The sequence below is a fragment of the Lytechinus variegatus genome, chromosome 3 (genome assembly GCF_018143015.1).
Source record: "Lytechinus variegatus isolate NC3 chromosome 3, Lvar_3.0, whole genome shotgun sequence".
Lineage (NCBI taxonomy): Eukaryota > Metazoa > Echinodermata > Echinoidea > Temnopleuroida > Toxopneustidae > Lytechinus > Lytechinus variegatus.
In genome coordinates, this window is record NC_054742.1 from 31,642,305 (window position 1) to 31,670,217 (window position 27,913).

A 27,913-nucleotide genomic window follows, 5' to 3' on the forward strand; every position below is an offset into this window, starting at 1 on the left:
CAACCTTTACCCTTTTTGTGCCAGCTGGATCTGAGGACATAGCTGAATCTGAACAAAAGTTTTTATCAGATATCTCCAGCATTTTTTCTTTTTCTTAAGTTTTTATAATTTAAAGGGGGGGGGGTTGCATTTAATTTTTCATTTAATACTTGCTTCTCCACACTTTTTCCAAGCTTTACATTGAACATCAATACGAAAGCCATTCGATGTAAATTACAGCTCAGTGTAAAGCAAATATCGCCACGATGGCCTCGGCGCGTGGGGAGTGGGGTGGGTGTAATGCACTCTCCGATGTGTTTTTGGCAAGGAAACAAGTTTTAAAAGATATCTTCAAATCAATTTTACTAGCTAAATTCCATGTGTTCTTCGCACTACGCACTATTACCGTGAAAATGACCTCAATTAGGTCTGTTTTTAGTGATTAATGAAGAGGGTACAAGTATCACCAATTAAATAATGAGAGTGCGAAGTGCGAGCTCAAAATTTTTGATATTCCGACTTGAAAACTGGACAGTCTAAGCGAGTTTTTATTGAAATAAAGAACAAGCTGTGTGTCTAGAACAATTAAATGCGAGCGTGAAGCACGCGTGCTTATAATTTTTTGATATATTGACATGATAAAGGAGCATTTTGACAAATTTTAGAAAGAATTTCCAAAGAGGATAGGTATCTCACAAATCAAACAATCCGAGCGCGCAGCGCGAGCTGGAAATTTGATTTAACAATTTGTGTAAATCAAACAAAATAATGAAAGCTTGGTGTGCGAGCTAAAATATTGTGTGCGAATTGATTTCAGAACTGGATATGTGAAGTATCATTTAATCTTCTTGAATGGGATATTGGGATTCATTACATAGACAATTCGAGCGCGAAGCGCGAGCGAAATTGTTTATATAAAGTCTATTTTCCAATTCTTCATCTCACCTTTTTCTTGTTTCCTTTCGGGGTCAGGCCGGCCGCTACGAGGCTGTAAATTACACATATATCTTTCTTAATTTTTCTTTCTGTTTTTCGTAGTTTCTATCAAGATGAAGAGTACACTTTTTTTGCAGGTTGTCAAATATAGGGGGGCGGGGCCGACTCTGCCCCCTGGATCCTCGATGCCGCCTCGTATACCGTATGTTTGATACCATTCTTGGCAGATTCAAGCAAGCAAGGAAGCACAGATATATCGCATGATTTATAGCAGCGGTGCAATGAGCAAAAAAAATATCTAAAAACTAAAAAAAAGATAAAAATAAGAATGAGGGGGTCAGATATTGCCTGTTTTGAGCAAAATTTATAAAAGAAAGATGCTTAAGAGCAAAGCGAGTGAGCAAAAATTGTAACATTTTTTGTGATATATTTTGACATATTTAGGAAACGATATTATATTTTTAAAAATATAAAAAATAAAAAATGAGGGGGTCAGATATTGCTAGTTTTGGGCAAAATTAATGTAAAAAAAGTTGCTTGAGAGCAAAGTGAGTGAGCGAAAATTGTAACATTTTTTGTGATGTATTTTGACATAATTAGAAAACGATATTGTGTTTCACCCTTCTCTCTTCCATTTTCAAGCGCCCCCAATCTCGTTCGAGCCGATAAACAGTGACGTGTGGGGGTAATAATAACGTTTTTGAATTAATAAAAACGTATTCCTGGTTGAAACACTTACACTTGCGGCTTTACAGCGGTATTGTTATCGCTTAATTCAGTTGAATGTGGACTTATTGTTAAAAATCGAACGATATTCAAAGCCTGCAGTAAACCCTTTTCAATGTTGTTTATTTGATTTATTACCTGCGCTCACTGGATCTCAACGTGTATTCGTTTTATCACAATGATATTAAGACAGGGGTGGATCCAGCTTTCGCCAATAGGGGGGGAGGCGAATTTTTCTTCACTCAATTTCCTGATCAGCCGCTCAAACGGTCAACAGCTTCATTCATTTAAAACAACAGTAATCTCATAAGCCCTATTTAAATATAGTGCGAGCGCGAAGCGCGAGCTAAGATTTTTTTTGCAAATTTCATGTATTTTTCCCTGAAAATTGAACATTCTGGGTAATGTTTGTGATCCTGATCACACTGCTAGCGCGAAGAAAACTTTCTGCTCGAGCTTCGCGAGCAGAAAGTTTCAATATACTGTACATTCAGCCTGATCGGAAAGGTACCAGTTAAGGACTGTTTGCAGTTAACCATGAAGACAAGAAATATTTCAACAATCAAATAATGCGAGGGCGAAGGGCAAGTTGAATTGTTTATGATGTTCTGACCTACAATTGGAACTGTAGGCACTTTTTTTACAGTCATGAACAGGATAGGTAATTAACTACATGATTGATGGGAGCGTGAAGCGCGATCAGAGCAGAAAAATAGAGATTTAGACCTAAAACCTGGACACTTTATTCATGCTTTGTAAATATTGAAAACTGGTGGGCAATTGGGTACTTTCCTATGGCCTACATACATGTACATAATTCGAGTGCGAAGAGCGAGCAGAAGTTTTTTAAAATTCTGATCTTAAACTTGATACCATATGTTTTAAATAAAAAAAACAATTCGCTTTTCTCAATAAACATGCGTGCCCATGTTCTACATTTAGACTTAGAATCTGCATGGACATTCTAAACAGATTATTTATCATTAAAATCAATAATGCGAGCGCGAAGCACGAGCTGAAAACATTTCAATATCCCGATTTGAAAAAGGGTCAATTTAATCACTATTTCAAGAACGGTGTTAGGAAAATTGTGAAATGGATACGGATAGCACTTATGTGAGCGCGAAGTGCGAGCTGATATTTTTTCATTATTATGAAATTTGTCGCTTTTCCATTCTGAAAAAGACACTTTAATTACATATATAGGAGTTAGTTAAATGTTATCATCTTATTCATGAATCTAATAATAAGCATAATGAGTTCGCGAAATTTGTCGATAATAAGGCCTGAAAAGTTGACATTTTACACACTTTTGTAATTATGAATAGGATGCATGAGTAAAAAAATATTTCCAACAATTAATGCGAGCGCAAACCACGAGCCGAAATTATTTATTAATAAGCTGTTATGAATCGGAGATTTTTAGAAGTTTGTCATTACAAAGACATACATAACTCAATCAAAAGAGCGCGCATGCAGAGCTAGCTTATACGTTTTGACAATCAGACCTGATATTGCTTTATGGAATCGAAGAGGATAGGTACTTGACAAATCAAATAATGCGAGTGCGCAGCGCGAGCTGAAAATGTTGATATTCAGACCATTAACAAACATTTTATAGAACACTTTAATAATGAAAGCTTGATGTCCGAGTTGAAATATGTTTTTTTATATTGACTTCAAACTTCATAGTTTAAGCCCTATAACAGCCCATTTAGCAAGAAAATTATGTATCATCGATCAGGCAATGCGATTGCGAAGCGAGAGCGAAATTATACACCATGCGTATTTATCCCCCCAAAACGGGACAGTTTTGAAAAGTCTACAAAAAAGATTGTTTCAAATCATTATATCTATATTTTGATGCTAATAGATGCTCTGATATCTCATCTTTGAAATGCAATTAAAAAATATATATTTTGTTTATGCTTGAGCGAACATGGGACGTTTTTGTCGGGGGTTCAAAAAGAGGCTTGCGCCAAAATGGCAGAAATGAAAAATTTGATGATTAGACTTTTGGCCAATCAGCAGACTTCATTTCATTATCTTTGCCATAATTTTCAAATTGTGCTGTAAATGCCTGTAATATTTCATTTACAAATTTATTTATTTATTTACCTGAATTATTTTGTTTTTCATTTAAACTTCTTTTGCCTTTGAATTTTCCTTCATAAGTAAGAAAAGAAGACTTTTTGTCAACCCAAGTAAGAAGATTTGCATTATTAATTTGGAGAATTTGTAATTATCATTAAAGTCCCTTTATTATGTAAAACAAATTATGTTATGGTATACCTATGAAACACATGTACCTATAAAAGACATGAATCATATTTTCAAGGGGTTATTGAATCCTTCAAGTTTAATTATGTGCTTGGCAGGACAAACAGGAAAGGATTCATATATTTTAATGGCAATAGTGTAGCCTATTAAGTCGATTTTGAAGGAGCAGTTGTGAAGCGAGCAAGCAAAACATTTCCACCTTTTTTTAATTAAATAGCAAACTTTGTGATTTTGACATAATATTCAGAAAATGATATCATATTTCACTATCTATATGTATTCTGTGATTTTCCTTTTCACTTTTTTCTTGGTCATGATTTTTTTTTTTGGGGGGGATGGGTTCCCCGATCCCTCATCAATCAGCATGCCACTATTCAAAGGCACCATAACCTTTGTAGCACACAATGAAAGGATTTGAAAAAAAATGACGCTCTCCCAGAAGGAATATTCAAAGCTGAAAGAGAACATTATTAAAAACTAACAACAACAGAATTATTCAAGCAAATAAGTAGATTTGGAAACGAATTTCGACCGCATAATTCGATAAATATGGCAAAGATAATAAAAAAGGTTATAAGAGGAAGTCTGCTGATTAGCAAGAAGTCCGATCATAATCATATGCCATTTTGGCGCAAGCCTCCTTTTTGACCCCTGATAAAACATTCCGTGTTCGCTCAAGCATGAACGAAACTAAATTATTTTGATGGCATTTGAAGGATAAGACCTCAGAGCACCTATTGACACCAAAATATAGAAACATAATTTGAAACAAAAATTTCATTGACTTTTCAAATCTGTCCCGTTTTTATTGATACGCACTGTAGTGATAATAAAGATTTTCCAAGTCTTCCCCTCATCTTATTTCATTCACTGGTCTTCCTCCTCTTATTTTGTTCCCCTCCTCTCTTTACCCCCTTTACCTTCCCCCTTTTTTTATTTCACCTCCTTTACTTTTTTCTTTTTGCGCCGCCAATGGGGGGGGGGGAGCAGCTGGGAGCTCCTCTGGATCCGCCTATGTAAGAGAAGCCGCAGGTGCAGCATATTCAATTTGGATATCTCATAGCCAAAAATTCACCTAATACTGTAATACGCACACATATAGAATGTTTATTTTTATCTCTCGCTGTGGTTGCATTCGTTCACATAAAGCTGCAGACAATCTTAAAATAGATGGCAATGTATATAGTTTCGAAAGCAAACAAATGCAATTAGTGAGATGGCCGAAAAATATCTAGGCCTTCTGGAAGACATGAATATACAAATAATATAGACGAGGTCTACTACACCCCCGTCTCTTCATAGATTAATTAATAATGATCAGTTATTACCAATGAAATAATTTTCATCATAAAAGTATCTTAATATGCCATAAAAATGTGGTTTATTTGCTCGCTCACAAATATATGATTTATTTTCATTAGAACTGTTTATGGTGAAATGGTCTATTTAGTGTGCGCGAGGGGAATGGGTTAGAGAGTTAACAGCATGCAGAATAATTCTCGGCACCAGCGATAATGAATTGTGAGCAAATTAAGGAAATACATCGCTATTTACACCCCCTATCAAAATATCCCCACAACTCTATGGTCAAAATCTTTTGAAAAAATATATACATGTATTTTCTCGAATTTCTCTAATTTCAACTAAAGATGGCGTTAGAGCATATCGTAATTTTTGAAAAGCTAGGGGGTGCTTTTCGTATCTTCGAAAAGATGTCTGATAATGAGCGGAGGGTAGCTCGTCGAGTGCGCATCAGGACGGTACAATCGTCAAAATTTGGCTTCGAATATCTCGTTAATTGCGTAACATTTTGCACCATTGTCTTCTGGAATATATCAAGCAGAGTTTGGACTATCATACTGTGAATTTTCATGACGCGCTTTGGACGAATTCATGGTTTAAATTAAGCAAGGCATTGTTCGTGCGTCTTTGTTCGGACAGATATTTTCGAAAAGCCTCGCTATGTGCTGTATGTATGAGAGCACAAGTGATTTGAGCTAAGCTGTGTGTTCAACGGGACATAACCGTGTCTTCTCCGCTCCCCGCCTTCAACACTGCATAGCATAGCATGGAGCGTGCGTACAACCGGCTCAGCTCAGCAGCCGATTGCAGCTAGAACAGGTCGGTAATGTGATAAATTAGCTTTCGATTTGTACCTTGCTCAGTCCGGATTTAGCTTTTTTCTTACCCCAACATACGTCATTTGAATACTTTAGAGGAAATTTCAGTCATGAAAGTGATATGAAATTCTATTTTAAAGAGGTGGGCCTATTTTTACAGGGCGTGCACGATTTTTTTTGAGTTCGTCACGTTGGGCATGTGCATGAATATTCATGAGTCACTAAAACATTTGAACGAGCGCGGCTAGCTTGCTAGAAAGATCTCTATCAAGCCGGATATGTCTCCTTTGCTTTGTTTTGTTCATGTTGGAGTAGGCCATCTTGTGTGTCTTAGAACTTCGGAAGGTCCAATGAAATTGTTTTCAAGTAAAGCAAAGGAAAGCATGCCTGTTAGTGTTAGTGTTGAGAGAATAAATGTGTAAACTATTTGTGTCTGACAACACTTTGTATTTGTTTTAAAGCTAAATTATAAATATGGTACGGTACATGTGATGTAGTTGCACTAGTAAAACACTAATTTCGTGAGAAAGTCTGTAAAACCAAGGTTAAGTATGACACTAGGTCCTATATCATCGTGGATGTAGATCTGGTACAGTTACATAAACTGAACTTAGTAAAATCATAAAATCTAAGCTGAAATACGATCACACTGAAGAACGGCAACACAGAGAGGCACACACGTGGGATAGTGTATTGCTGGAAGTGGAATAAAGACCTGACGGTCAGAAGTGACTGAATCCGCGCTTATTTTGCTTATTTCTCAGCAATTACACAATTTCTTCCAGAATCCTTTGGCGCAGATTTTTTATTCATACAAACAGACACTTTGATGGTCATTATTTTGGATTCTGTAAAAAGTCATTTTGAGATTGTTACAAATACTGGAATTTATCTTTAAATATCATGAAATGAAGAGTGAGACTGAAAATAAAGTTGATATTCTTCTGTCCAACTTGGATTGAGTCTTAGTTTAATCACATTTTTTTTTAAATGCAAGTTTGTGAAAAGGGTAGAATCTACTTGAGATCCAAGTCTATTTTTGGTGGTCAGACTATGTACATGTACATTTACCTGTAGGCAGTAGCACTTGTTTACTGCAACCATCCTGCCTGTGGGGAATCTACAGGTACATGTAGGACTATGGCATGCCAATGCTGTACATAGCACACACTTCAAAAAATCATCAAAATTTTTTTTTTGTGACCAAAAATACTAATTTCCATACAGTTGCAATTTATTTTTATTAAAAACTTGGGAATCATTTTTGTATTCACCAGAGTGCTCAAAAACTTGAATTTTGGGCATATTTTTGTGTACGCCCTCTATTGGTGGAAAGTAATATGGCAAGAAAATTTTCATTTTTCAATCTATATTTTTAATTAATAAAAAGTAATTAAAAAATCAAATTTACATAAGAGCCAAGTTATATGATGAATGGCTGTATTGGAAACTGACAGTGTAAGAAAATTAAGAATTTGTCCCATAGAAAAAGAGAAAATAAGCCAAAATTGCCACCCTTATTTTGCTACACATAGAGATGTACATGTAACAGAGTAACCTTGTTCACTGAATGAGTGGCCAGTAGCCACTTCCTTGATCACTGCAACCACTCTGCCTTAGCTGTTAGCTGTGGGGAATTGGAAACTACATGTACATACATGTACATGTACCTCTACACATACATAAAAAATCATTAAAATATCACAAGTTTGTGAAAAAGGGTAGAATCTACTTAAGATCCAAGTCTATTTATGCAGGTCAAACTACATGTACATTTACCTGTCGGTTGTAGCCAGTAGCACTTGTTCACTGCAACCATCCTTCCTGTGGTGAATCTACAGGTAGGATTATGGCATGCCAATTCTGTACATAGCACACACTTTTAAAAATCATTCAAATGTCACTTTTTGTGATCAAAAATACTAATTTCCATATTAAATGTTACAATTTATTTTTCATAAGTAATTTAATGATTATTTTTGTATTCACCAGAGTGCTAAAAAACTTGAAGTTTTGGCATATTTTTTGTAGGCCCTCTATTGATGGAAAGTAAAATTGCAAGAAAATTGTCATTCAACAATCTATTTGTAATTTAGAAAAAATGATGATTGAAAATTTGAAATCATTTACGTTGCCCTAGAGCAAAGTTATATGGTGAATAGATCTACAATTAGTTGTAATGACAACAAAATCAAGCATTTGTCCCCAAGAAGAAGGGAAAATTATGCCAAACATTGCCAACATTATCTCCCCCCCCCCACAGTGAGTACATGTACATGTAGTAACAGAGAATAAGGTTATACATCATGTATCGTAACCTTGTTCATTAGATAAGTTCCTGTAGCCTACTTCTTACAATAAAGTTCATGTCTACATGTACCCAAGGTATGTACTGTATTCGGGGCCTGCCAATGATCACTGCCACTTTTTCCATTTTATGATTTGGTACTTTTTATGGTAGTGATTTTATGATACAAAATCTATTAAAGAAAAAAAATCAATTATCTAGAGTACAAACTTAAAAAATAGTGCATTGCATATGTTCGCATGTCTTGTCAGAAGGTGGTCCAATTTTACGAACAGGGTAAAAATGGTAAAAAAAAAAATCATTTTTTATGTTATAGGTACATGTAATTACCATTCTGTAAATAGTGAAAAAAAATTAGTCTCATATACCTCTGTTTTTCCTTAAAATGACTAACAACTACATGTAATTATATACTCTACCTCAATGAAACAGGGCTCTGTCCATGAAGGATTTACTGGGAGTGCTGAGCATGTGCAGCACCCCAGTAACAATAGATGATCCTCTGTGGAAAGGTCCATGCAATGTAAATGAATTTGAAAATGAATTTTGAAATGTGTTTGGTGCCAAAATTTAATGCAACATTGGATCACCCTAGTATTTAGCATTTTTAATCTTGTAACATCAATAATTAAATCTTTAACAAAAATGAATCTGTTATTGTATGAATATTAAAGGTCAAGTCCACCACAGGAAAATGTTTTTTTTATTATAATAAAGAGAGGAAAATCAAAATAGCATAACACTGAAAATTTCATCTAACACGGATGTGAAAGCTATGACACTTTAATTAGTAAAGTTTACTGTAGCTTATTAAAAAAAAACACCTTAAATGCTTAACTCAGTGACCTGCAAATGAGACAGTTGATGATGTCCTTCACTATTTTTTTTTCATTTTGTGAATTATACAATATTTTATTTTTTACAAATGTGACAATTTGGACCAACTTGACTAAACCATACAGTATTAAGCAATGCTACATGTAATTCCATGTGTTCAGGGAGGAATTATCATTGATTCACTTGACAATGAGAAGGAAATAAGAATATTTTGTATGATAAAATACCAAAGAAATAGTGAGTGGATGACGTCATCAGTCTACTCATTTGTATACCAAACAGGTTGTGCATATAACTGTTTTAGGAAATCAAGCAAAACTTTAAAACTTTCTTATTTTACACAGCTCATGAATATTGATGATTTTGCCATGCAAAGTGTGATTAACCTGCAATTTCAAATTATGTGATTGGCTAATGCTTAGCCCCACTTTTCCTTAGCCTTATTTCATTTCACACTGCATCTAGCACCGCAATTGTGGTGCTAAGCCGGCAAACCCTGCTTTCTTGCAGGGCCAGTTAGAGCTGTACTATTTACCATGCTAAAACATGTGAAAACGAAGTGGACTAAGCGTTACCCTGGGACATTGGTGGGGCTAAGACCCCCCTCCCCTTAGCCCCACCAATTTCTTGGGGTTAAAGGCAGTGTGAAAAGCATACAGTTAAACCCTTAGAAATCTACATGTACATGTACAGTGTGATGATGACCCATACCCTGAATTATTCCTGAATCAACCACATTCACCAACTGCTATGATTCGGGCCCAACAGCATCTTCCCCCGCTAGTACCCTGACCAGGCTGGCTGGTCTGAAAAAATTGAAAATTATTGTATATGTCGATTGTGCAAGTTATCATTTTGGACATGCTGTGGAATTATTTGTATTCATTAATATTTTTGACTTTATTTTATTTATTATTAATAAATAAATCAATAAAAAAATAAGACAAAAATGAAAGTGAAAACAAATTTATTTATATTTTTATTTTTTTGAATTATTTTTTGATTTATTGATTTATTCCTTTTTGGGACGGGGGTGGGGTCGTCGTCCTATCGTCTCCTGTCGTCCTAGGGGTGATGCTGCAGTCACAGTGCAGTGTAAGTGTTAGTTTTTTGTTCGTCTTGAAAATAGTAGATAATGTTTCCCATTGACCATAATATCTGTCATAATAATAATCTGAAGTTCTGAACTGGTGATTGGTCTACTCTCAAGTCTACATGTACACCCAGTCATGTGACCAAAATTAGTTCGTACCAATGTCACAAAATTGGCAAAAATACCATGAATCTCGACATTTGACATCACTAATGTACAGTGTACCAGGGAATAGTACTTGAGCCATGATATCAAACGTAATAATTAAAAATTTATTTAGGGGTACATGTATGGGCGGGGTTTAAACCAATGCTTTCAGTACCAAATTCACAAGCAAGTAAAATGCACATGTATGTGATTAAAGGGGAAGTTCACCCGGAAGAAAACTTTATAGTAAAATTAGCAGAAAAATTAGTAAAAAATATTGGTGAAGGTTTGAGAAAAATCCGTTAATAAGTAAGAAAGTTATTAGAGTTCAAAGTTTTGGATTTGTGACGTCATAAACGAGCAGCTGCCCCATGTGTTATGCAATATAAAATGCATGAATTTCAAATTTTGTATGGTTCCTGATGACTTAATTTTGTTTTCTATTCATGATAAGGTGTGAAATGATTTTTCTGTTGATACACAAAAGGTACAGTGAAAACCATTTTCAATTTTCTGAGAAAATGACATTTCTTTGATTTTTTTTACCATTCGCCAAGTATGAATGCTGCTCGCATATGACGTCACAAATCAAATAATTGAAATTCTAATAACTTTTTTAATTATTTGATGACTTTTTCTCAAACCTTCGGCAATATTTTTTATTATTTTTTCTGCTATTTTTACAAAAAACTTTTTGTCAGGGTGAACTTCCCCTTTAAGGGATCAATTATCTCCATGGCAAAGCTGATGAATGAATAATTTTTTTTTCTCTCAAAGACTGTTATTCAGTTAGATCTACCTTTCTACATGTATCTGATGTATTTAATTCTGATGAGGGATTTATATGTGTAAACAAAATATATATTCCGTCAGAGGTTTAGTGAAAGTACAGTGACCTTTGGGGCTGCACCCATCATGCACCCCTCAGGGATACAGGGATGGTGTCACTTTGGGAACCATGCATGTACATGTACATGTAATTCCAACCACCTCTGGCAGCCTTACTGCCTGTATCTATTATCTACATGTATTTTTTTGTTCATTAACCCATGAATTTCCCCTACGTTATACAGTGTATGTTTAGTATTTTTTCAGCATTTCATTTGTAGCTGCCATATATATGTATTCAGTCAATTAGTTTGAAAAATCATTTTTTTTTTCTTGAAGGCCATTGAAAAAGGGAAGCAGTTAATGTACAGGATGTACATTTACTTGAATTTCATGTATATGTACTAGTGCTGTTGTCGGGAACAAAAATCCATGTCGACATATTGCTTTAAAATTAATCCCGACATCGACAACGTCGACATGAAAAAGGGACCGTAATTTAGCCTAGGCTCCCTAAATAAAAAATCATTTGATCGTTTAACACTCTCAATCAAATGTATTCACCTTGACACGAGTGATATCCCCACATAGATCTAGATCTATACGGACTCAGTTTGGGAAAACATATTTTCACTACTAGGCTAGAGTGAATTCACTTTCAAAATCACCGATTTAATCCACATCTTTTTCTGGAGAATCAAGTTTTGTACCACGATCCGGTCTTGAAAGCATTGCGCAATAACATTCGGAGCCAATTTGAGAATCACCAATTACAACAGTGATCATTGCGTATTATACGCTGGTACACATGTGCTGCAAACGCAAGCTCCTCAAATTGACAGTAAAAATAATGAAAATTGGCCGATAATTTCAGTATCACTTCCGTAGCGATCCGTGCAACGATCTCCAAACAAAGGAAGGGAAGTTTTCTGTGACTTCATGATTTGAAGTAAGCGCTCAATTGCGGCGGTCACAACATGACAAAAAGACGTGTTCGCTGCTGCTCACGTTTATGTGAAAAGTAATGCATTGAGGAGCAACGTATTATCAAGCACGGTGAACAGCAATGGGTACGGTGAATGCTACTATGCTACGGTCCCTGTACGCTAAATGTAGATCTAGAGCGATCGTCGGGAGGGCGGCTCAATCGGGTAGGCCGGCCTGCACTGACGTACTGTATTTCTGCTGCCGCGCAGCTCACAAGTATTCTTTTTCATTTAATGCGCCGCTAAGCTGAATGAACCTTTAATCGCGCCAATTACTGTGGATAAATAATTCTAACTTTGCAGCTAAGCTTTACACTTGTGACTTTAGGCTAGACCCCTTTTTATTTTATGTTTACATGTCGATGTGGGTGCGTGCATGTCGACATGTCGGAAACATTGAAAATCCTTTGTATGTCGACATCAATGTCGATATGAGGCCTAACGACAACAGCACTAATATGTACATGTAATATGTGGGCATCCTGGCGATCTTACATGTGTGAGAGTTTTTCAAATTAATTTAAAATTGATTTCATTATTTTACTCTTCATTTGCTTTAACCTTACAGACATCTTTCTGTTTAAAATTTGTTGTTCATACATGAAATATGTAGGCCTACATGTATTTGTCATAGAGAATCTGAGATTTGTATTCATTTATTTTTTTTCTCCCTATAACATGTACCTCTAATGTAATCCTCTGTATCTTACTACATGTATGTTCTTCTTTCTTATCTTTCTATAACAAATACTGCAGGTCCGGTGAAAGGCAATAGACATGTGATTCATGTGTTTCTTCTGTGCAATAGCTTCAACTCATCCTAGTAACCCTAAGCTGACATGCCAAAGTGAGCTTTCATGAGACCTTTACTGATAAAACCTAGGACAATGCCCGCTCTAAATTTTGATGTGAAGACGTTCTGTCACAATCTTCGGGCAACCAAGCCTCCTTATGAGTGCCCAGTTAATGATTGTGGCAAAGTCTACAAATCTCTAAATGGAATAGAATTTCACCTGTTTCACTATGACCATGACAATCCTAATGGTAATGGCTATGCAACACCTGTCAAGAAAGGTGGCTGGAGAAAATCAAGAGTGAATAACCGGCCAAATCAGCGTGCTCCATCACCCCAGTTGATTCGTTCTCCGGCCAGAGAGGGCCTCACCTATGCCCAGGCCCAACGCCTTGTGGAGGTTGACCTTGATGGACAAACAATGAGGCTTAATATTTACGAAAACATTGATGTAATGACAGAAGACGAGTTTGAGAGTGAGACGAGTGAAGAGGAAAAGATTGAGAAGGCCACAGTAAATAAAGGAACTAAAGCTGTGGACCAAGGACAGAAGCCTCAGAAAGAGAAGCCAGCCGTTGGTGCTTCACTCAAGTTACCTGAGGCTTCTTTCACAGTTTTGACTGATTATGAGGAGCCCCCTGATATTCCGAACAGACCAAATGCTTACTTCAGGTACATTGAAAAGACAGCTGAGGAGCTGGATGATGATGTTGAGTATGACATGGATGAAGAAGACTATGTATGGCTAGATGTAATCAATAAAAAGAGAGAAAGTGCAAACATGAATCCAGTTCCACAAGAGATATTTGAGTTATTGATGGACAGACTGGAGAAAGAGTCACATTTTCAGAGTCAGTCTTCTGGGAAACCAGACAATCATCAGTTCATTGATGAAGATGCAGTTTGCTGCATATGCAATGATGGAGAATGCCAAAACAGTAATGTTATTTTATTCTGTGATATGTGTAATCTAGCCGTGCACCAAGAATGCTATGGGGTGCCGTACATTCCAGAGGGGCAATGGTTGTGCCGTCGCTGCCTCCAATCGCCCTCCAGAGCAGTTGACTGTGCCCTTTGTCCAAATAAAGGTGGGGCCTTTAAGCAAACTGATGATGGGAGGTGGGCCCATGTCGTGTGTGCTTTGTGGATCCCAGAAGTAGGTTTTGCCAACACAGTATTCCTTGAGCCCATAGACAGTATAGCCCATATTCCTCCAGCCAGATGGAAACTGACATGTTATATCTGCAAGCAGCGAGGTGTGGGGGCTTGCATTCAGTGTCACAAAACAAACTGCTACACAGCTTTCCATGTCACATGTGCCCAACAGGCTACCCTGTTCATGAAAATGGAACCAATTCGAGAAACGGGTATCAATGGGACGTCCATTAGCATCCGAAAGACTGCATTCTGTGACATTCACACTCCAGCTGAAGCAGAGAAGAAACCCCTTATGAAGAATGACAAGGTGATTGAGATAGATGCTGCTGAGAAGGGCTGGTCAGCAAAGAAGGCCAAGGCAATATCCAGGAAAAACATGAGGAAAGCTCGTAAGATTCTAGCAGAAAAGAGAGCAGCCGTGCCAGTAGTATCCATTCCATGCATTCCACAACAAAGGTAAAGGCAAATAGTGTTTTGTGAGCATTTCAGTTTCAGCATCATACATGTACTTTTCACATGTACACTGTCCAGTTCTGCGATTTGACAATGAATCTTTTCATTTCCAGTGAGATTTATTATATACTGTAATACTCCTTTACACATCTCCCAAACTGACTAAATTTGATTCAAATGTAAAATGAGATAATCTTGTAATGAGTTATATTGTGAAGAACATACATGTAAAAACAAATAAAAACAGTAACATGGACATGTATGCATGTACAGTGTAATGTACACGCTTTTTAGTACAATTGTGCTCTGAAGAACCTCCATGTTTAGCATCAATATAAGAGATGATGCTACATGTACATTAAATTAATGTAGTAATTTCTCTTTTTCTGTCTGTCTATAGAAGTACCGGTATGTGCTACATGTACATGTTGTACACTGTAAATCTTTGAGATGGACAAAATTTTAAACTTTTAGTAATGTTTATTAACTATCTTTTTTGTGCATTCATTACTAACCTGCATCCTATCAGGATATCCAAGATACTCAAAAAGGTATCTCTGCAGAAGAAACAACACTTCATGCAAAGACTTGTCAGCTATTGGACACTCAAACGACAGTCTCGGCATGGGGTGCCTCTACTGAGGCGATTGCAAGCGCACCACCAATCACAGCGCAACAAGGATTCGGTTAGTGTAAGCATTGTAACCAGTTTCACGTATAGTATTGCACTTTCATTATCCTTCTGTAGTTACCTAGCACATAGAAAGTAGAGTACCTATTTAGTGGTGTACATGTACTTCTGACTTGTTTAATAGTTGCATGGTTCCAAGTATCATTAGACAGCATGTTAAATGCTTCCATGATGCCTCTACTACATGTACATGTATGCCTTCTTGTTGATGTATTTGTATTCATGTATGGTTGTGTTTATTTTGTAAATTAGAATGCAGTATTTGTTATTTTGCTCTTTTCTGCATGTTTATCGAACATGTTGATGTGCAATTCATCATTTTTGCATGATTGCTGTTTGTCACCATAATTTGGAAAAGTAGTTCACTACTGCTAATTTTAGATAAGTATTGAACATTCAAAATGGGGTAAAAGGCTTAAAAGCTTGTTAATTGTAATTTTGTTTTATCCAGAGGTATGGTATGATATATATTTAGTTAGTCAGATACAGAAATTTATGTTATTTAATCTTAATTATTCATTTCAGTTGGAGAATGCACTAAAGATAACTTCCAGAAATGATGCAGTTACATGTAACTCTAAAAGCTTGCTCAGATAAAACAGTATTGTTTTCAGCACATTAATTAATTAATTGCAAAAGTCTACATGAAGAGTAATCCCTTTCAATCATTCATGTACCTTTCTTGTATATTTATGGATGTCATAGAAGTCTTTATTGATTAAAAAAAAGAGGAATATATAAGACCTCTCCATTTCTATGATATGAAAACCCAGCGGCAGTTACATTGTGGTCATAACCAATTATTTGTTTGGAGAAGTATTGTTTTATAATTCAATTCAGATGATTTTATTATTTCTTAATAATATTTGTGTTTTATTTTTTTTTTGGGGGGGATAGCGTGAGAGCCAGAAGGCTAACAGACTCAAAGAGCAGCTGAAGTACTGGCAGAGGTTACGGCATGACTTGGAACGTGCAAGGCTACTGGTGGAACTCATACGCAAGAGAGAAAAGTTGAAGAGAGAGCAGGTAATGAGGACCTGTACAAGTTTTTCCATGTAAACTTTTTATGCTTTCAAGTTGTGATTTTAGATATTCATGAAGTCCTTGTACATACTGTACATCTAAAGAGAAAATGTCCAATAATGAATGCATAAAAGCATGAATTCATTATTGTACTCTTCATAAATATGCACTTGCTGAAATAAGCTATACTTAAAACTTATATTTTTAAATCTTAAATTGATTGTATTGTATGTATGTTGGCCAATTTAATGGAATTCCTTTATTCATGATCTGGTGAGAACTACAGTAGTTGTAAATTGTGATAGTAGTTTTTATACATTTTGTAGTGCAAAGTATATCTATTTTCATTCTTTCCACTTCATATTTCCCTTCTCTTAGTTGCTTGGAGGCAATTTGCGAATTCGCAGTATATATTATACCGGTAGTTATCGAATGATATCTGCATAAAACCATGGTTTAAAACCACTGATTCGAAGTCACCTGTGGGAATTTGGGCCAAAAATGTTACATGATGATTTCTTGAAATCATTGCTGTACTTTGGTAGGAATGTTTTTAAAGGGGGGGGGGCAGACCATGCAAAAAATCACAATCAATTCAAAAAGTAATTTTTACGTTTTTGTACACGGTTTTGGAAAAAAAGTTGGGGGGGGGGTTCTCAAGCCCACCCAGCCCCCCCCCCCTGTTTCCACAGACCCTGTTCAAGTTTTCAACTTTACTTTTTGATTAAAAAATTGTTTCATTGGTATTCTATGAATAAACCACTTGATACTAAAGTCTCAAATATGAAATTTTTAACTCTGTAAATAATTAGAAATTTCTCTTGAATATGCTGGGATTGGTTTGAGAGTGTGTTATCTTGATATCCCCATTTTCCTTTCTACATAAAGTTGTTATTTATTTCTTCCCTCACCTGTCAGCTCAAACTGAGCCAGAAGGCAACTGATATGCAGCTACAGCCATTCAACATCTTGCTCCAGAGAACACTAGCCAAATTAGAGGAAAAGGATCCCTTGAACATCTTTTCAGAACCTGTGTCTGTTGAGGAGGTAATGTACTGTTATGTAATAATAATGATAATCAGATCCTGTATACCACATAATACATTTAATTGCTGTATGTACTTCCAAAGGGACTGGGATATCACTACCTTGGCTTTAGCCTTGAAGCCCTTTTACAGTATTTAAAGGATTAAAGCCCTTTTAAAGTATTTAAAGGATTAACTTCCCTTCTTGCCAGATACTCATTTACCTCACCTTGGTTGAGTGCAGCATGATGTGGATCAATTTCTTGCTGATGGACATTGCACCATGTCATTCTTGTTAACAGTTAAGAAAATATTATCAAAATTAACTGCAAACCTTTGAATTAGATAGTCATTTCAATGTAGACTTTATGCCTAACAGCCTGGGGAAGAGGGGGGGGGGGATCAACCCACTTATCCTCAGTCAATGAAAGGAAAGGAACAGGTACAATGGTTGAAAGAAGCTCTTTGATAATTAAGATTCAATAGAGAAACTCGGATCACATACTTATGTTTACCATAGATCCAAGACAACTAGGCCTGCTTAAATAAATTGTGGTTAAGTTTTCCAAAAGGGTGTTAATCAACCAGATACATTGTAACATGTCCCAAGCATGGAATGTACTGAAATACAACTACATGTATGCAAGTCGCACTAACAGAATAGCTCCAAATATCACTCTTTAGATTTAGCAAGAAACTTTTGAATAAGTCTACATTCAATAAAAACATTGCTAAAAAATCCCAAACAAAACAATATTTTCAATCTTTGATTCATATCCCTTTAGACAGCTGGTTCCTGATTTTATAGCAAGTCAGTGTAAATTAAACATGTTTGTAAGTTAAGAGTGACTTTAAGAACGATGAGTTAACCTTTCTTACATACTAATAATCACCGATGAACATCTAATGGTGAATTTTATTTTCCACAAGAAGGGATCACTAGTCAAATAAAGTCTCTTTTAACTTACAGACGACTTTTTAAACTGGTCCCAGGGCTTCTTTGCTTTGTTTGTTGTCACCTGTATATCAAGAAACAGCTGTATAGTTTAAAATGTGTAACAGTAAATGATCAAACATGTAGGAGCATTGAGTGCATCAGTTTTCCTTTTCTTTTTCCCTTTCTTGAACATGTAATACTGAATAATTTTATTTCATATTTGAATAAGAAAGTATGTTGAAGAGACATCTGCATGTTTTTTTTTTATTTGCCAGAAAAATGGGATTAATGACAGGACTTATACTTGTTCTCAATTGGAGCATTAAATCATTTATGATCAGATATCGCTATGTCTATTTCTACAGGCTCCTGACTATTATGAGGTCATCAAGAAACCTATGGACTTCTCTACCATGAGTAATAAAGTGGAGGGTCACAAGTATAAAGGGCTTGACCAGATGGAAGAGGACTTCAACCAAATGATAGAGAATTGTATGAACTACAATAGTAAGGATACAAAGTACTACAGGGCAGCTGTCAAGATCAGAGATCTGGTAAGACTGATATGTTTCAAAATTTTGCAACATAATAGAAGGGGAAGGGTACGATTAGGGTTTAATAATAATAGTCCATAAAAATGTTACAATGGATTCAGATTATGCACAACTTTGAGATTGATCCTTACTGTAATATAAAAATATTTGAGATCAGGTAAATCTCATACTTTTGATTAATCTGATAACTGGTTGATTGCTACTTCATAAAATGGTTCCATTGGATGCATTTTCCTAAATTGTTATGAACTTCCCCCATCTTAGGAAAGTTGATTTTAACCAGTATGTGGGCAATAATTGTCTGCTTCCAAGCAATAGAATAGTTATAGTATCCTTATAGTGTCATTTATTTGAAATATACATGTATGGTAAGCCTAATGTTTGTCTAAAACCTAAAAGAACTGGGCTACTAAGTATTTGAGATGTATTGAAGACGGGGGGGGGGGGAGTGATGGTCCTCCCCCCTCCTGATCTGGGCCGCCATTCGCGGGATCACTTCAAAATTTTGCTCGCACATTTTTTACCACATTAACTACAAGCCAGTATTATAAAAATCTGAAAGTAATTATTTATAATCAATTATGAATAAAATATTCAAATTTATTCTTCAAAAACATTTAACACCCAATTTCACTTCAAATTTTTTTTCCAGATGTCATATTTGTAATCTAATTTAAAGGTTTCCATACAAAAAATTGTGAAAGCCAATTTTTTTTGTCATGTATTTCTTTGTTCTTAGAATTTCTTATGTATTTCTTTTTTTATATTTTGTTTTCCATTGTTTTTTTAATTGAGATTATTACAGACCATTTAACAACTAAATTAGACCCTAAATTATCTAAGCAGACCAATTGGAATTAAAAATAATCACCCTTTTATGAATTTCATCTTCCATAGATTTTGTACACAGAGTATGAAAATGAGCCACTTTCGGCATGACAGTGTCTTGTAAAAAGTCATGTGGCATCACGATGCTATACCCTTATCTCACGAGTTTTGTCTCAAAAGTTGCAAGACTTCGGAGAAAAGAGTGATAAAATTTGCGGGACTGTCTTTTTGCATTTTGGAAATATTGCGCGAAGCCTTTTATCAACAAGGAAATTACTGTACTTGCATATGATAGATCCTTGCACATGTACATTGTATCAGCAAAATGCAATATGAAAAGCTATTGTGCCTTAGGCACACCTTTTCACCTATGCAAAGTCATGCAGCTTGCCCTGAGTAAGAACCTAATTAACACTCAAAATTGTGAACATGTATTGGTTACACAAACTACATGTTGTATTCAGGAATCCTCTTGATAACTTAGTTCACATTTTCAAGTTAATTATTATTAATGTACAAATATCGTTGAAGCAACTATTTTCTTAATATTGAAATGTTGAAAATTAACATTTTTGCTTAAATGTTGCTTAGCAATATATCTGAATAAAGTTTAATTTGCAATTTTTTCAGGGAGGTGCTATTCTAAGACATGCAAAGAGACAATCAGAGAAGGCAGGCTATGATCCCGAGACAGGACTACATCTAGAGAAAGCTCCTAACTATGAAGAAACACAAATCAAACTAGGAGACAGTAAGTTGACTGGTATTGTTATGACTGCCTTTTATTTGCACCATCAACATGTTATTATTCTTTGGATCAGCGATGCCATATTAGGATTGGACAATTGTATCACACTTTATTAATGCATCTGCTCCAAAGAGTTCTGGTTGCTGGGGTTCCTTGTCCATTTGTACAAATTTATATATCTTTGAGTATTGATCAGTGGATCATGTTGTCAAGGTTTCTCATGAATTCCTGAAAATAGCTTGTTCTTGTGACCTTTGGAGACTGCAGCCATATCTTTGCTGTTACATTAAATACAAATGATGTGTCTGATGCAGCAAGACTACCTACAGAGGATGCTTCACTACTCACACCCTCTCGTCTTGTTTACTTTTTTGACTGATTCTGTGAGGGTTTTCCTACAAAAATCTGCCTACAGATTTTCATCAGAAATCAACGACTAAAGCAAGGAGAGAGAGTATGAAGTCTCGCTGCATCAGACGCGTTGTTTGCATTTAGTATTACAGCCAAGATTGAGTTTTATAGATAATAGTCTCCATGATTCTGTGATGGATCGACTTCAAACTTTACTCTTTAGGTGTATGGAATCAACAATACCCTTAATAGTTTTAGTCATAAGATTGAAATTAAACTTTGATATTATATGAATAATTTCATATCTATCGGCAGGCAAGAATTAATATGCCAATCAAAACACAAAATCTGCAGCTGTTCTGATAGGGAACTGATACAGCTACTGATACTTCTAAGTTTAATGAAAATAAACAAATATGCATGAATACATAAATCATCATTAAATAAATAACAAGGGTATATATGAAAGATTGATAGGACCACTATGAAGGAAGGCTTATGAGTTGGGCCTTTGCAACAACAAAGAGAAAGAGAGTTATGTTTACATGTATATAATGTGGGCCTGTTGTCTCCCAAGAGAACATTCCATTGGATTCATAGAATATGATTGTTTTATACTTTTCTCCCCCAGTTGACTCAGTACTTCAAGCAGAGAATAGAGCAGACATGACGTTGGAGGACCAATTACATGAACTCCTTGAGAAGCTGGATGCGACTTGTGGCATCAAGCATAGCGCTGCACGCTCCAAACGTTCAAAGCAGCTGAAGCGGGAGATAAACGTCATTCGACGGCGACTGGCCATTCAGAAAGGCAAAGACAAACCACAGAATGGTGGAGATGCCAGTTCTCGCAATGTTGAATTGACTACTGAGGATTCATCATCAAGTATGTATTCATTCTTGCTCTTTCTTTTTGGTATATGTATGTATATAATTACAAACTGTTATTTCAAAATAGCCTGCATGAATGTCCTTAACCAGTGAATGAATTACGTCTCTATGATCAAATATTGCTACTAGGTTGGCAAAACCTTTTATTACAAATATCTAAATATTTAGGTGAATGAAAAATATGACTACCATAAGACTTTTATCTAATAGGAGTAACCTTCCCTTTGACATAGCATAGTAGCTTTTCGTTTTTAGATTGAAAACTTGACTTGGACTGGACATTACTGCATTCTTCTTCTTCCACTTCTCGGGTAACTAAACAAGTCCTATATAGTGGAGGGTTCAAGATCTAGCTTTGGGTTTAAAGATTAAAGACTCCTTGGTCCTGTCTTACAAAGAGTTGCATTTGATCTGATCAATTGCAACTATGGATGGCCAACAACGTCAATATATAAAATGCATGTTTGATCCCCAAAAAATTAAGATATGCATATTTATAAATTCATTGATTTTATTGACAATTTGGTGTGTTCTCCTTTGTTCACACAGGACATTTTGCAAATTTCCTGTAGAAATTTATGACACTGTTGGATTTCCATATAGTTATGATTAATTGGATCAATCATATCTCTTTGTAAAACAGGGCCCTGGTCTTTGGCAGTGCACAGCTCTGGTAGGAGGGGGCAAACCAAAAGTTGTTGCATTGTCTATACTCCCCGCAGTGCAGGCTACTGTCTCCATCCCTGCTTTTGTCCCATTCCTGCATAAGGACTTTGCTCCGTCCCATTCCAGGCCATAGGCAATTAAGACATTACTGTATAGCTTACCTGCTTATTTAAACAGTCCCTCCAGACTGAGATATAAGGCCTTGATAACCTAGCATTAATATGAGGCAAGGTGACAGGGTGTGACACAAAATTAAATGTATCTTGAAAATACAGATATCTTTAAAGGACAAATCACCGCAATAAAAAGTTGACTTGACTAAAATACAAATTCAACAACCATAACACTGACAATTTTATCAGAATCACCAAAATCGTAAAATAAGAAAGTTATGACATTTTAAAATATGCGCATCCTGGTCAGAATGCAAATGAGGGGACTGATGACGTCACCCACTCACTATTACTTTTGTATTCTATTAATATATGAATTATTCTGTTTTTTCCCCTTTGTCATGGGAAATCAAGTTGTATTCCTCCCTGAACATATGGAATTAACAGTTTTTGACATTGTGTGGTTCTGTTAAGTGATGGATATTATAGACTCTCTCATTTGCATACATGTATCACTGAGTTGTGCCTTTAACTGTTTTGAGAAAAATAAGGGAAACTTTAAAGTGTCATAACTTTCTTATTTTAACATTCCATTTTGATGAAATTTTTAGTGTTATGCTTGTTAGATTCTGTTTCTACTGATTCAAATCAACATTTTCTGGGGTGGGCTTGACCTTTAACAAGTGCTAGCTCATTATATCTTCTCAAAGTGTTACTATTATCTTCCCCTTATGTTCCTTGCCCAGGTGAATCAAGTGAAATCACATCCCAGAGTGACTCAGCCCCACCAAAGCTTTCACCAGCTAGGCCTCTGCCTATAACAAGTCGAAGCAGGTCATCTCCATCTAGACCCTCTCCGGGGAAAGCCATGGGCTCTCCAGGTAGAGGGCGTGGAAGAGGGAGGGGCCGTGGCCGTTCTGTCCGAACTATGTCTGATCCTCAGCCTGGTGCTTCTGTGGATTCCATTCCCACCCTTTCAGCAAATGATACAGCAGAAACCCCAAAGACAAAGAGTCCGACACAGGCAGATAAGACTGCATCTCCTTCTGGCGTTGGTAGGAGAACATCAGTACTGTTTAGTAGTAAAGGAGGGAAGCAGGGCAATCCTAGTCCCAGGAAACCTGGCAGACCTCCAAAGAGGTCATTATCAGTAGATCAATCGAGTTCACCCAATAAACCTGCACATCGGGTCAGCCAGAGTGGAAGCCTTCATGTAGAAACTGAATACGAAGGCAACGTCCCAGCCCCCAACAATGACTCTAGTGCCAGCCCTCCTGCTAAGCGAGCTCGTAGTGTGAGCATGAGCACAATTGGACAGCGTAGTCCAAGTAGGAGGATGACATCCCCATCAAAGGACCTTCCAAATGGTTTTGAGAGTGGAACCCCGAACAATGAAAGCTTTTCAAAATACCGTTCAGGCCATGTACGACCAAGGACCAGTTCTGAATCAGACAGCAGCAGTTCATCTACAAGCACTTCCAATGAATCCATATCGGAGATGAGCTCATCAATGGGGGAGAATGGAGGACCAGGTGGGCGTAGCCTGCTTCAGGCTAACAGGAATCCATTCACTGATGACAGCAGTGGAGACACTTCTTGTGGAGAGAGTACCAGTACTACCAGCAGACCCATCCCTACAGGTGCGACTGGGCCTGTGCTCAGGGACAGGAGAGGTAGGGTGACTGTGCACACCACACTTTTATCCTCTACATTACACACAAAAAAAGGATAAGAAAACAAAGTCAATTCTAAAAAAAAAACCTTGGGCTCATCTGCAGAGTTGCTTTTTCTATGAAATTTAATTTTGTTTTGCTTGTTTCTGTAAATCTTTATTAAAGAAGTCTTGTTCTTTTTCATCACTTTATTTTTTTATCTTTATCAAAACCGTTTTGCTTTCTTTCTGATGGGTTTGCTTTCTCAGTTGGTCCTTTCTCTTTCCTTCTAAAAAACATTTCTTATGTTTGTTCAAGCTTGACTTGTTTTGTTCTTTCTTCTAACTAGTATCCATTCTTGTTCATATTTGTTATTCTTGCTTTCATTTTGATTGGGCTTTAAAGAAAAAATCTAGCAACCTGACATCTATATCTGTTTATACATGCAGATTGATCATTAAAGTAATTTCATCATGGGAAAGATTTGAAATGAAACATTTAAAAACTTGGAAGAAAAAAGAGTGGCACTGTCTCCCTATCTCTTTGATGTTCATATTGAGACCAGGTGTACATGTTGATGTAATGTGATGTTGACTGTTTTTTTTTGTTTGTGTTTATGTGTGTGAACATACCATCCACTTGCATGTCTTTCTGTTGCATGATCACTAACACATTTGTAATGCATGTCTAATTCTCATTTCTCATGGAAAATATCCATTCTATTTTCATTTTCACCATATTGGGCAAAGCCTTCTGAATATTATCTGTCCAGCAAAATACTTCATTTGCTAATCAATTTCTGAAACTTAAGATATAGGCAGCAACAGAAATTTCTGAAAGTAAGGTATAGGCAGTAAAACATGTGCTTCATTGTCGAGTGAACTCATCATTACGGACAAAAAGACCCTAAATCCCTGAATCATTCTTGTGACTGAGGCATGGACCGAATGACATAAAAATTTTCACTGTCTTGGAAAGGGACTAACATTGCAGTAAATGGAGATTATATGATATTGTAGGATACGTAAAATATACTTTCAGGTTTGAGACATAGCAGGGACTGGTAGATTTAAACACATCAGTGGCAGAACATCATTTTCCAAAAGACATATGAATATGCAAGAATAGCAAAAATTCTATGTGATAATGTGTGATAAACATACATCATAGCAGGTGGTGATTTTTTTTTAATTGACCACCTATTTCTTTTAGAAGGAAAGAAATTACCTATTTCCTTTCGTCTCAATCAAAGAAAAGATGATGTAAATAAGACACTGCTTTCAGGAAATCAATGCAAGTTTCATTATCCATGGCCCCATGGTAGACCAACATATCATTGAATTGGCTTTTTTTTTTTAAATTGAATAATTAAATACATGTAGGTGTCTGTCTTTCACTGTGATCCAGTCTGAATGGAAGCACTGCTTTTGGTTTACTGCACTTGTTATCTACATGAAATTTATGTTGAAGGTTGCAGAGAACCCACCACCCCCCCTTCTGCTATCCATAGTGATGTACAGTTTATATTGTATATATACATGTTTAGTACACAAACATACATGTGTAGTTGACAGAATCGTGCACTCGTTGTTATCCATTCTAATAGAGCATTGTTCCCATATCATGCATGAGTATTGTGGCTTGCGACAAAAAAATTGTTAATTTCTGATGCATTTTTTGATAGTAGGCAGTTGTAGTGATGTTTTTGGTTAACTTGTTGAAAGAAAATATGTGTGATTACCTGTGAACAAAGCTCACAGTGTAATCACAATGTTTGTTATTGTGTTGTAAACTATGTGTTGATGATGAGGTAACGTACTGAATAAAAACCCAGTTGCAAACTATTACTATACGTAATTCCCCATATTATTATTTTTTTAATAATCATATAGAAATTTTAACATTGGTCAGATGATAATGAAGCAGTTATGTTTATTTTGTTGATTTCTCACATTTATACTAATCCTAATTACAAGCCATCCCTTTCAACTGCAATTTATAAGCTTTCACTACATAACAATCTTTTAAAACCTGTTTCATTCTCATGCTAACCATGTAACCCACTAATGCATTTCCATTTTTTGCCTATTTGCAAAAACAAAACTTTGAAAGGCTATGCACAGATATCACTTTGATGAAAGAGAATTAATTGATCCACTCTATACATATTTATATGAAAAAAAAGAGGGAAAACAAAATATTGTCATTATGATTGCTTAAGAAGTACATCATATACATGTACATGATGCAGGAATTTTTTTTTTGTGTGTGTTACCCTATGCAGAATTGTATCATATTTTACGGAAATGTCTTCCCAAAAGGCATGATCAGCCTTTAGCCTCTGATTGCTTTCAAAGCCATAATCTCCACTCTACATGTACATTTTGCATTATATACTTGAATTTAGTGGTGTATATATAAGTCACATAAAAATTAGAGAAATGGTTTAGTCATGGTAGAAAAACGAAAATTGACATGAAAAGTGTTTAATATTATTGTTCTCATATTATCAGACTTCCCTTGAAATATCTATGTCAGAGATCCAATATTCTGGTGTTTTTGTGAAAAAAAAATACATGCCTGTATCAACTATGACTATGTACACATAATATATACATGCGTGCAGCTCTCTGCACAAATGTACAGAGCTGCAGGCATAGAACAGATATCGCATTGGTTTTACTGTTCATGAAGATGACTGTCAAAATGTCATCACAAACTACTCAGTGCTTATATACATGTATTTTAGCCATCTTTACCGAATGTGCACCAATATATCTATCATCTAAATTTATCATGTATGGAATTCAACATACGTAGTAATTTTCATTCCAGCTGAATAAGTACAGTTAAATAATTTCTTTTTTATTTCTATCAACTTTCAATAAAATTACATACAAAGAAACATAAAGATTATCATATTATTTATGCAAATTGTGTTACTGATTGTTACAAAATATTACCAAAATTTTACTCATATCACCTGTTCTGGGCCCTGTAACACAAAGAATAGCAATCAATCACTAAATGAAATGACCAATCAATATCTACGATACATGCGTATTTGGTTAAAAATACTGACCAGGGACCAATCAGTGTGGTTCTTTCATATTTGCAATCCATCTCAAACCTTTGTGTTATGGAGCCCTGGACATTGATCAAATCAAAGCAGCACCACATTAGATAAAAGATCACAAATATTAATTTTAACTTAAAAAACCCAGCATTAATTTGTGTTGCCCTATACACAGCATTAGTTTAATTTTGTCGTTTTATGACACCTTTATGGTGTAATATTACTTATCTTTCTAAAATTCATTGCCATTGACATTTGAACCTTCATACTAATGAGCTTATAACTGGGCTAATGGCTCTGTGAGTATTTAAAGGACAAGTCCTTTCCAACAAAAAGGTGATTTGAATAAAAAGGAAAAAAAAATCCAACAAGCATAACACTGAAAATTTCATCAAAATCGGATGTAAAATAAGAAAGTGATGACATTTTAAAGTTTCACTCAATTTCACAAAACAGTGATATGCACATCCTGGTCAGTATGCAAATGAGGAGACTGATGACATCATCAACTCACTTTTTCTTTAGTATTTTATTATACGATATATTCTAATTTTTTCATTGTCGAGTGAAACAGCAATTAATTCCTCCCTGAATATGTGGAATTGGCATTGTTTGAAACTATATGGTTCAATCAAAGTTGGTCCTTATTGCCATATCAGTTAAAAATAAAATATAGTTCCGGTATAATTTATACAATAAAAAAAAAACAGTGAG

At 35.7% G+C, this 27,913-nt stretch overlaps 1 protein-coding gene across 5 annotated transcripts in view; it reads left to right on the plus strand.

Moving 5' to 3' along the window:
* Window positions 1–5,619: 5,619 nt before the first annotated feature.
* The window catches only part of LOC121410772 (peregrin-like), a 31,114-nt gene continuing 8,820 nt past the window's right edge, over window positions 5,620–27,913 (plus strand). For 2 of the 5 annotated variants that reach the window (XM_041603066.1, XM_041603069.1), the window contains exons 1-9: window positions 5,620–6,042; window positions 12,997–14,647; window positions 15,174–15,336; window positions 16,233–16,361; window positions 17,277–17,405; window positions 18,686–18,874; window positions 20,333–20,453; window positions 21,433–21,687; window positions 23,218–24,144. In XM_041603066.1, coding sequence (XP_041459000.1) covers window positions 13,098–14,647; window positions 15,174–15,336; window positions 16,233–16,361; window positions 17,277–17,405; window positions 18,686–18,874; window positions 20,333–20,453; window positions 21,433–21,687; window positions 23,218–24,144 — 3,463 coding nt within the window. In that variant the 5' untranslated portion in view covers window positions 5,620–6,042; window positions 12,997–13,097. The remainder of the gene's footprint in view (window positions 6,043–12,996; window positions 14,648–15,173; window positions 15,337–16,232; window positions 16,362–17,276; window positions 17,406–18,685; window positions 18,875–20,332; window positions 20,454–21,432; window positions 21,688–23,217; window positions 24,145–27,913) is intronic. The other 3 variants (XM_041603068.1, XM_041603070.1, XM_041603067.1) reach the window with 2 other exon arrangements.